This window comes from Micromys minutus (assembly GCF_963924665.1).
Source record: "Micromys minutus genome assembly, chromosome: 22".
NCBI lineage: Eukaryota > Metazoa > Chordata > Mammalia > Rodentia > Muridae > Micromys > Micromys minutus.
The window spans coordinates 37,956,213-37,967,879 of NC_137957.1; the positions used below are offsets into that span (position 1 = coordinate 37,956,213).

The following is an 11,667-nucleotide window of genomic DNA, read 5'->3' on the forward strand; positions in this document are numbered from 1 at the left end:
TTGATGGTATAGGCAGAGGCCTCAAACCAGACCTACTGCTCACTGCAATGAACATTCGCAAGTAAAGATGTGAACAACAGGGTATACTGTGGGCACACAGCTATGCCCACAAGGAGATTTGGTTGTGATATTTATAGTGTTGTTTCTTGGGGTGGGGGAGGGAGTTGCAAGGGCAGAGGGCGGATACCAGAGGATGAGGAGATGGGCAGGACTGAGGTGCATGACATGAAACTCACAGAGAATAAAAAGTTTTGGGAAAAGCGTATTTAAATAAATAATACATTACTAGTAAAGAAAAGACAGTGGGTGGCTAAGAAGGTGGGGGTTGATCTGGAACGCGTTGGCACGTGTGTGTAATTATCAAAGGATAAGAATGACATTATTTAAAAGAACACACTTTGGATATAGACGAATGCTCTTTCTATATCTGTTGAGATGATTATATGGCTTTTCGTTTCTAATCTGTTGATGTGTGTTGTGTTTATCCGTTTTCAAATGTTAAGCTGCTTTCACATGCTTAGGATAAGCCCCAATTAGCCATAATGGCTTATCCTTTTTGTGTATTATCATATTTGATTTGTTGAAGTTTGTTTGGAGTGTTTGCCTCTCACTTTCTTATCTTTAAAGATTTATTACAGTTAGTGAGTGAATGAGTGAGTGAGTGAGTGAGTGAGTTAGTTAGTTAGTGGGTTAGTTAGTTAGTTAGTGTAGTGCATCTCTCAGCTATTATCAGTTAGGCAGGGACACAAGGTCAGAGGACAAATTATAAAAGTCAGTTCTCTCCTTCCGCCATGTTGGTCCCAGATATTGAGCTCGTATATAAGGCCTGGAGCCATGTGCCTTTACCCACTAAGTCATCTCATAGGGTCTGTGATGTCTTTACTTCACAGATCAGGACAAATTCTTGGTGTTAACAGGTTATGTAAGATTAGTTTTTTTTTTCTCTTAAAATATCTGGTAGAATTAACTAGTGAATGTGGATTTTTTTCTTTCTTTTGCCTACAAATTCAATTTGTACAGTGATCTAAAGCTACTATGTACTTCCTTCTTGGATAAGCTTCAATAGTTTGTAACTTTCCAGAAATTGGTTCCATCCGTGTCAAATTACTGGCATAAAAATCGTTCATAGTATTAAACTCACAATACATTAACATTTACGTTTTAATTGAGAATTTCACATCCTATAAATAAAACTTTTAAAAAGGGAGGGGTAGGGGAACAGAGAAAAAAAGCGGGGGTGAAAGAAACAAGGCAGGGTGCTATGAGAACATTCAGTTTTTAAAAAATCATTAAGTTATTCAAGGTGCAAAACTTGAGGGACTCATCCCATCCCCCCTCTCACGACTGACACCGCTGGCAAATTTGATGAGTCCCCCAAATAGCTTCAGGTTTCTGGGTCTCACAAAACTCCTGGGTACAGATTATTACAAGGAAAGGAAACTCTAAAGTCGGCCAGAGGAAGAGCCCGGCAAGGCAGGGTTTAGAGCAGTGGTCCTCAACCTTCCTAAAGCTTCAACCCTGTAATCCAGGTCCCCACACTGTGGTGACCCCCAGCCATAAAGTTATTATGTTGCTACTTTATAACTCTCACTTTGCTACTGTTATGAATCATAATGTAAACATCCTGATATACACACTATCAGATAGGCAGCCCCCAAAGGGGTCGAGACCCACAGGTTGAGAACCACTGGTTGAGGGGCTCTCCAGGTACAAAGCTTCTAGGTCTCCTTCTCCATGAAGTCAGCCCATGCCTCCATTCCTGCATCTGTATCAATGCACACACAGTGTAGCCAACCAACTGAGATTCCCTGGCCAGAATTTTCAGTGACGTTTCATTCTACAGACATGATTAGTTGCCTGACATCTCTTCAGTCCCCTGACCCTCTTGGTATGACCCCAAACAGCCACATTGTTGGTTTTCCTGACACGGCCATGCTAAGACTGGCAGGTGTGGTCAGCTTCACCTCGAAGACATCCTTATGGGCTGTGGCATAGGCCACCTTCTAGAAGAAAAGGCCAGAGCCAGACATTGTTTGGGCAAGGTCGATTTTTTTTCCAGCTATATAGTCTTAGTGATACATTGACTTTATTATATCTCTTGGGGGCATGTTATCAACCTGCTTGGGGAACTGGAAAAAATACCGGAGCAGAGGATGAGGCACATTGACCCCCCAAATGCATTCAAGTCCCAAGAAATCTGCCAAGAACTGCCTTGTCCTGGCCAAGACATTAGTTACATTAACAAGTCTTTGAGGTGAAGGCCAAAATCACACCTGGGAACTAATAATATTAGCAAGAATGGGGTTCTATTCACAGATGGTAAAGTTTATCTGAGTTCTTTCTTGTTGGTTGCAGCTGGCCTCCAGGGTAAGCATGAACTTCAGCCTGTATCCCAAAAATGTGTGCCACGAAATGAGGGAAAATCAAATAAATTTTCATCGACTTGCTAGCATCTCAAGACCCTAACAGAAACTGACTGTCTTAAAATGATTAGGGCTTGACAGCAGAGGTATAAACAACAGCCAACTGATTCTATCTGCAATCATTCCCCCAGGGCTGCAAGCCGTGTCTCTACTCTGCCTGTGGTAAATTAATAGGCACGCGAGGACGATAAGTAACAGATTGTCACATGGTCTGGGTTCTAGTTCAAGGTCACTGAGGACAGAATAAAACCTTCTATTATTAGATACGTTAAGATCTTCCCTGGCTGGCTGTACTGTGTGTTCACTGTTACAGTCACAGGAATGGTGTCACAGGCTGACGCCACAAGAAGAGAACCCCAGAAGCTTTGCTCTGGAGTGCTTTGAAACTCTGCCTCTTAGGCCTCTCCGGGCTGATTTCAATATTTTCTTTCCTTGTTACAAAGCTGTTTCTCTCTGGCCTGAATGGTTATAAAGAAAGTGGGAAGATTCCAGAATGTATGTTCTGACTCCCACCATCATCAACCAGAATGTCAGCAAAATCTAAATCAAATTAGTTTGTCAAGGGCTGGTGAGGCTGTCACAGACAGAATTGGGAAAAACAGAGATCTTGGGGCCCAACATCGTCCTCTATTTAAAAAAAAAAAAACACTTTCCAGGCTACTGGTACAGATTGTGTGGATGCAAGTTCTCCTAAGGGAGGGGATTTTATAATGGCTTTGCATGTAATAAGTACTCAGTAAATATTGTTCTAGTTAATAAACACAGGAATGAGCCATTCAAAATCTAATGCCAAGGACTATAATACTATGCATGAAGTCTCCTAACAGGTGAAAGAAATTGCTTTTAATACCTCAAGTAGAAATCTGTCTCTTTGGTCATTGATGAATTCGTGGACGGTCCTCTTTCTGTCCGTACCTTTGAAGACATTGAAATAGACGTATGTTTAATTTGCTAGCTTTCCAAGAATAAGCGTTATCACATATGCTGCGAATCCAGGCTTAGCAGAAGAGCGTTGCCCTCCGGCAAAGTAACTAGTTTGGAAAGGATGACAACCAGTTTTACTCTGCAGGGAACCAACTTGGAATTCCAAAAAAAAAAACATTCCCGTTTTCTTCACTTTGGAAAACGCTACACTTCCACATCCATTCTGCGAGAAACCGACAGAGTACAGTCTCTCCCTAACCACGCAGGTCGGAAATAACTACCTCCTAAACAAGCAGAGGGCCTGGGCTGCGCCAGGAGTTCTCCCGCAGATGCACGGGGTTTCTAGCTCTAACTAACTGGGAGAGAGACCTCCGCTCTCTCCGTGCCTCAGTTTCCTCATTTATGTGAAGACTGTTCTTCCACCCACAGCTCATGGCTGTCGACGTGCTGATGATCATGGAACAGATGCGGAGCTATGTGACTGCCAAGAAGCTTCCAGAGCCCTTTAGCAACGAGCAAGGGATTGCTCCTTTAGCAGAGAACCTGATACGTGACTGAGAATTTAAACCCCTGGGATTGGAAGCCACTGCCATCTCAATGTGGCCAATTAGGAGAGCATAAGGTAGCCCACATAGGAACATTCCTCTACTTCACAATGGTGCTGGGAGAAGGAAATGAAGCCGGAGAACATAAAACACACAGTAGTTTCTCAATCCCTACTAGCCGCTACTGTTCAGGCAATATACTTGGGATGAGTCATTTCACTTTATGATCAATCATAAAAGCCACAGTAATTATCATAATTATTAACAAAATATCCATTGCAGGGAACCTCGGAGTCAGGCAGGCTTTGACTTGAATTCTGCATTTGCTTAGAGATGTAAGATGACTCCACCTCCTTGAGCCTTAATGTTTCCACCATCGTCACCCCCAACAAACCAACAACTCCTTAACACCATCTTACATCTGGCCTGAGTTTTCACAGTTGTCTTCCCAAAACACCTCCATCCCATCATGCACTGGGGTTTTGAAGCGCAGTGAGACATATCTGGGCTCACAGAGCCTGCAACACAGCCTCTTCAGAGTTGTTGGTGTGCTTGTATTTGTTTCTGTTTGTTTTTCCAGGAACCGTTTTTTCTGCACAACCCCGACTGTCCTGGAACTCGCTCTTTAAACCAGGCTGGCCTTAAACTCAGAGAGCCACCTGCCTCTGCCCCCCGCCCCCCCCCCAGTGCTGGGATTAAAGGCATGTGTTGTGTTACCATTGCTGACTTTTTTTCCCCCTAAATAGGCTCCTTTGTAACTCCGGCTGACCTCAGACGTGTTCTAGAGCAGAGGATGGCCGTGAACTCTGATTCTCCTGCCTCTGCCCCCTGAGCTCTGGCACTGCAGGAGTGCCACTCCACAACTGGTTTAGAGGCGTTCCCTCTAAAAGCAAAGCCAACGTCTCACTGTGACTGTAGAGAGGGAGCAGGTGTAAGAAACCGATCTGCCGCTGGCATGTAGACATCTGTAAATTTCCTTTGCTGGTGACCTAGCCATTCACCACTAGTGCAAACACAGAAATACAGGGATTGAGACTTCACAAGTGAGACCACTGGCTTATTTTACACACTCACACAGACAGACAGACAAACGCACACACACATATATATAATATTATGTGTGTTATGTATATTATATGTAATATATTAATATATATAATATATTATATATAATATGTCAATACACAGAATAATATATTATAATATATTCATATGTAATATAAATATATTTAAATAGAATATAAATATATTCAAATATGTAAATATAATTTATATATAAATATATTATATATGAGTCTAGAAAATATTTTAAAATCAGAATCATACAGAGACTGTGAGGTTGAGGAAAAGTGACTTCACTCAGATGAGTTTCTTATTTGAGATGCACTTAGAGGGAGAAGTCTTTAAGTGAAAGTTCCCAATTGCTTGTCTGTGCAACCTGCCGCATTGTTGAGAGAGCCTCAGAGAGTGACTCTTTTCCTCTGGAGGAGCCTGTCCTATGGCATTGAGTCGTGAGAGGCCAGAGCTGTCCTGTACCACAGTAATGACACAGAGGAGGCTGGATCACCTGCAAAGCTGTGATTTCTAGTTTTCCGAGGACTGCTAGGGCAGCAAGGATCGGCACCTCTTTTGCAAGGTACTGACTTACTTCCCAAAAGCAGGGGAAGAAGTAAGATCTTCTTGGGAAAGTGTCTTCTTACCTAAGCTGCTTTCTTCTTATTCTCAAGCCTATGGCCAAGATCTTACCCACCACACTATATCAGGCCTCAGAACTCAACATGAATGACACCATGTTATAGGCACCATTCTGGCCTTTAAATCCAACACACAGGCCCGGATACCTGCCAAGGTGGGAGCAAAGACCTGGTCCATAGTTCTAGAAAAGTCCACAAATAAAAAGCCCCAAATGTACTAACCTTGCTTTTATGGCTTCTTTTTTTTTTTTAGTTCTGTGTCTTGCTAACTAAAGTATACCAACCAGGTGTGTGTGTGTGTGTGTGTGTGTGTGTGTGTCTGTGTGTGTGTGTGTGTGTGTGTGTGTGTGTGTGTTGTTTTACATAAATGACAAATGGCTGTGAAACTTGGGGCCACATGATTTGGGCAAAGTTCCCCAATGTAGCCACTGTCCAACAATAAAGACTTTCCTTTTGACTTTAAGAATGTCTGTGATGGCCTTAAATCTCAAAAGATGAAGAGACAGATAGATCTCTGAGTTTCAGGACAGCCAGGGCTACACAGAGAAAACAAAAAAAGTGTGTGTGGGGGGGACTTCTTCATGCTATGGTCTCTGGTAGGCTTATCCCACAATAGAGAAGCATTGATTTTTGTCTCTCTGAGCACCAGAAAATCTCCCAAACCTATGATGAATAGCAAATATCCAAACAACATCCTAAGACTAAGAATAGGAACTGGAGAGATGGCTTATAGTCAGCAGCACAGGCTGCTCTTTCAGGTTCAATTCCAGCACCCACATGGCAGCTCTCAGCTACCTATAACTCCTGTTCTAGGAGATCTGACTCCCACCCACATGTAGGTAAAACACCAATGTACATAAAATAAAAATAAACAAGTTATATATGTGTGTATATATGTATATGAAATACCAATGTACATAAATTATATATACATATATACATGTATATATGTATATGAAATACCAAGTTATACATATATATATGTGTGTGTGTGTGTATGTGTGTGTGTGTGTGTGTATGTGAATGACTAAGAGTAATGTTGATTTACTGTCTAGGACTTCATGCTGTGAAGAGACACCATGACCAAGGCAACTCTCATAAAGCCCAGCATTGAACTGGGCCCAGATTATAGTTTCAGAAGTTTAGTCCATTATCATCATGGCAGGAAGCATGGCAGCAGGCAGGCAGACATGGTGCTGGAAGAGCAGAGAGTTCTTTCTACACCTTGATTAGCAGGAAGCCAGCAGGAGGCTGGATTTGTTTCACAGTGGGCATAGTTTAAACATTTAGGATTACAATGCCTGCACAGCAACAAACTTCCTCTAATAAGACCACACCTCCTCCAGCAAGGCCACACCTCCTCCAGCAAGGCCACACCTCCTCCAGCAAGGCCACACCTCCTCCAGCAAGGCCACACCTCCTCCAGCAAGGCCTCACCTCCTAACAGACACCACCTACCTACGAGCCCGGCATTTGATCACACAGTCTATAGAGGCTAAACCTATTCGAACCACCGCACTTACCTTCTGTCAGTCTGAGAATAAGAGCGGGATCTAGTCCCAGACGTTCATAGGAGCTGCCACCTGCCTCAGCAAAAAAAGCCAGCTGGCCAAGGTGTGAGCGACTCTTCATTCGGGACGAAAACGTACTCTTTTGGTAGATTTTCATGTTGTGGTTTGTCATTCTTTCCTGCGCAGGGTGCAGAAGCAAGAAAGGAGTTTTAAAGCAGCCAAGTGTCACGTTGTTCAAAAGGTGGGCTTTATAGAAAACATCTCAGAAACGGAGGCAGGAGAATGTCTCTCCAGGTTAGATGCAGGGAAAATAGGGGCATTTCAAAGGCTTTTTGCTCACTGGAGCTGAAAGCTTAATGGAGGACAGACTCCCACAGAAGTTGTGAAAACCCACTCTTAGATGGCTTCCAGCTTCTCTCAGTTGAATCTTGTGTGAAGCTCAACAACGCACACAGTGCTCAGAGAAAAGCCACCCCTCGGTGAACATACCCCATGTGTCTAGCTGTTTTATTCATCCTACTGGGGGCCAGGAGACTCCTTTAATCCATTTGGGAAGAAAAGTTAAATTTCAGGCCCACTGCTGATTTTTTTTTTTATTCCAAATTACTCTAAAAATAATCCTCCTGCCTCTCCATCCTCCCGCTTCTTTCCCTCTCTCCCCAAAGCACATATAAACTCGTTTATCCGTAACAGCTTTGACACACTTTGCATTATTCTTGAGGACTCAGTCCCTGTCACCACCGTGAAGGCTCTGCTGTCCCCTCATACAGCTCTGACTGTGGGAACTATCGATCCCAAGGCGCTATCCACAGAAAGATGTACGTACTTTCACTTTGTGCTCATCCAGTGAGGTACAACATGCCACCTGTGCAAGCTAGACCCAATTTCAGAAACGCAGCAGTATGAAAACCCTGGGGTTCAGACTCAGGAAGGAGTGTGAACCAAGCCTGTGGAGCTAGTTGGTAAGGGCATAGCACTCTTCTCCCACTAGGTCCCTGTGCACTCCTGTCCTCTGCAAGAACACTGTCTTCCCAGAATGGTGCCAAACAGAACAAGGTGCACCAGTATCGGACAGCATGTGTTAACCCGTAAAACTAGTGAGATCTATGGCTGAAGGTTCATGGCTCTAACCTTTTTTGGGGGGGGGGGTACACGGGGGGGGGTTCTGATCTTAAGAAAACCTTACCCTTTTCCTCGAAGCTATTTCGTTTTCTTTGAAAAGAAAGAGATCTTTGAAAAAGATCTTATAGGGTTTTTCCCTTTTGAGTGTAGCATCTTTTGCTTCATCTAAAAGAAGGAAGGAAAGGAATAAAATAAAAGAAAGAAGAGAGGGAGGAAGGCAGGGAAGGAGAGAGTTGTTAGTTCCTTTATTGGTCAGAACTATAAAGCCCCCCCCACCAACCAAAGTAGAGAAATGGGATGCAGGGGTCTCCGAGAAGCGGGGATGCAGATGGATCTTGCCCTCCTGTTGAACCTGGCAACACAGGTCCTGGGACTCCCGGGTAAGAGCCACAGTTTCTCTGACCACTCTCTACCACACATCAGGGCTCAGCATCTCAGGAAACAAACCAGAGCTAAGGAGCCTGTGTTATCACGGGATCACACTTGGACATAGAGAGATGTGGAGGTGACCCTGGGCCCACCAACCAGTAGCAGAGGTGTGATGGGGCTATTTTGGAACACACCTGCCAGCCCCTTAGAGAGTTGAGCATAGAGTACCACACGCAATAGGGAATTGGATACATGGAAGATTGAGTATATGTGCCTAGTCCAGGAAAGGGGGTGTCAGCCAGGCAGGGCCACATCTGGTAAGAAGCAGAGAGACTGTGGGTGATCCTTTGTGGGCCCTTTGGGGTATAAAGATGTCAAGAAAGCAGATAACATTGAAGGCCTCTTGATGCATGGAGAACAGACAGCTAGGTGGCAGGGGCTGGGTCCAGGGGGGCGCAGGATGTGGGAAAGCATGGCCCACAAGCTAGGGCTCTGCACAGAGAACAGCAGTGGTGGTTAGTGTCATGTGTTAACTCGGCTGGGGCTATGGCTTGCCCAAATTAGACGTTATTTCAGGTGTGTCTGTGAGGGGTTTTCCAGGTGGCTTTAGCATTCAAATGGGTAGAGTTGGCAAAGTAAACTGCCCCTCCCAAGATGCATGGGCATCAACCAATCCACAGAAGGCCTGAGTAGGACAATAGGCTGAGGAGGGAGAAGTATCCCCCCCCACCCCTCATGTATGTGGGTGCCTTGCTGTTTAAGCAGGGTCATTTCATCTCAGATGGCCACCCATATACAACAGAGATCCTGTCAGCTCTCCCGGGCTCAGGCCTTTGCACTGGGCTGGACGCTAGCACCAGCTTTTCCGAGCCTCCAGCTCAAGGGTTGTCTCTATGATCCCAGGACCCCTTTTCTCATGGTGTGTAGCCTCTCCACCGGCTCTAAGTTTTCTGGACCTAAGACCATGACTTTTCCTGAGTCCATCCTGTGCCTCTTAGCATAGAACAAGAATGGATGCCAGATGTCCAGTGGGACCGCTGATAGCCTCAGAGGGACCTATCCCAACTGCCCTCTCTTCACCTCTAGTCTCCTAGAACTAGCCACATTTAATGCATTTAAGCACTAGTTGCATTTAACGGGGTGTTCTTTTGATTTGGGGGACAGGGTCTTACTATGTAACCCTTAGATGTCTTGGAACTCACCACGTAGACTAACAGCCTTGAACTCAAGAGATTCGCCTGCAGGAGTTCAGCCCCCCACACTAGTTGTATTTGAGATGGACCATCAGTCCATGATCCTTTAGTTTGTTCTGTGAAGACCCTTTCTGAAAATATGTTTCTATTTTTTTGTAGAATGATCTTTAGGAGGACAAGATTAATATCACACCCGCAAACAGCACTATATACCCACAGAGTACATGAGAATCTACCCTTAGCCTCCTGCCTGACCCTGCTGCAGGCTGTAGGGCCCGAGACCTACGGTTTGCCAGTTTGGCTTGAGTCATGAGCTGAACTCAGGTCACTCCAAGCTCAGCCATATTTCTCTCCAGGCTCTGAAGATTCACATCTTGGCTGATAAGCAACTTTTCAGTGCTTCCTTGTGCGTGTCCCCTGGAGGCTGTGACAGTACCGCAGCCTCCCTCCACTCCTCACTTGAAGTTCTAACAATGGCCTCAAAAAGGAGTGTTTCTCTGGAGGCTCTAGGTAGAAACAAACCGCTGACATCTTCTGCTGTTAGAGCATGCCTACGCACCCTGGCTTGCAGCCTCTTCATTAATATTCAGAGTAAAATTGTCCACTGTTTCTGCGGTCACACTGACTTCCTTGTCTAAAACACACCTTGCTCTGTCTTGTGCAGACTTTTAGGTTATCCCAGGCCCAACAGATAATCCAGAATATTCTTCCCATCTCAAGCCCCTTAATTTAATCACACTTTAAAAGTCTCTTTTGTGTCAAGTAACATATTCGCAGGTTCCAAGGCATGCATATTTGGGGACTATTACTCTACCAGTGACACACAGACTCATTCCTTTCTTGGCTTTGCCTCTTTCTGTTTGCCTGGTTCCAATTTATTCATTCAACAATACCCAGGAAGGACCTGGGTTATACACCAGGCAATATGCATTAGTAAACAAAACAGAGGCTCTGCCCTTACACTGAGCTCAAGTGATGGAGGTAGAGGAAGGGTGACATACTAAAAGTAAACACAGTGAGTATTTTTATAATACAAGTGACAAGGTCCAGGGTGAGCAAACTTGAGTGGAGGGATGGGCCCATCGATGAAGGGACAGACCTGCGGAAGAATAGTTCTGACTGTCCTAACAGTAAGTGCAAAGGCCCTGAGGCAGGAAAGAGAGCCGCAGCCATGGGGTCTGGGGTGGGGGTGGGGGGCAGTAGCGAGGCAGGTCAGTCAGTGTCTTACATGCCTTGACTCTCAGTGAGACAGATTGCTAGAGGTCTTCTTCGCAGACGGATAGGAAGCAAGTAGGAACGGTGAGCTTGGGTGGAAACCCAAGTGGACCAGACAATGGGAGCAGAGCTGGGGAAAGTGGCTGGGCTCTGGCTGGGCTCTCCGAATACTTTGAAGGGAGAGCCAATGGAATTCCAAAGGGGATTGCTTATTGGACCTTTCCCAGAGGCACCCTAGCTCCTTCCTTTCCTCCCCTTCCTCCCTGTCCCCATCTCTCCTTTCAATGGAGAGAGAGCCCATACCCACATTGGATGCTAAAAGCTTTGTCAGATTTGGAGCTGAAAACCAAGCACTTCCCTCACCTTGAAGCAAGAGGATGAGGGGAGAAGCCTGAGGAGGAAAGTTGGCAGACTCCCACAGAGCTCAGCTCCCCCTGTCCTTCACCATGACATTAACTGGGTTAACCCTTTTAGCCATGAGAAGCTGGGTCAGTCCAGCGAACAGTAGCAAGGTGATACACGCCAACTTTTTTTTAAAATGCTGTCATGCAGCTTTCTTCTTTACCCCTAAAACCACCACGGCCCCCACTCATACAAGGCACATAGCAGAATACATGGACTGCTTGCTTTTTACCTCCAGAATTCTGTGACATGTGCACCCAGGATGCCAT

The 11,667-nt window shown here is 45.1% G+C and overlaps 1 protein-coding gene across 1 annotated transcript in view; it reads right to left on the reverse strand.

Annotated features, from left to right (window-relative positions):
* Positions 1–11,667, reverse strand: part of CCDC38 (coiled-coil domain containing 38) — a gene marked incomplete at both ends in the record, with an annotated part of 36,679 nt that extends 25,012 nt beyond the window's left edge. The window contains 4 exons of the mRNA XM_080935382.1: positions 3,274–3,338; positions 7,110–7,275; positions 8,284–8,384; positions 11,631–11,667. Of these exons, the coding sequence (XP_080791508.1) occupies positions 3,274–3,338; positions 7,110–7,275; positions 8,284–8,384; positions 11,631–11,667 (369 nt within the window). The remainder of the gene's footprint in view (positions 1–3,273; positions 3,339–7,109; positions 7,276–8,283; positions 8,385–11,630) is intronic.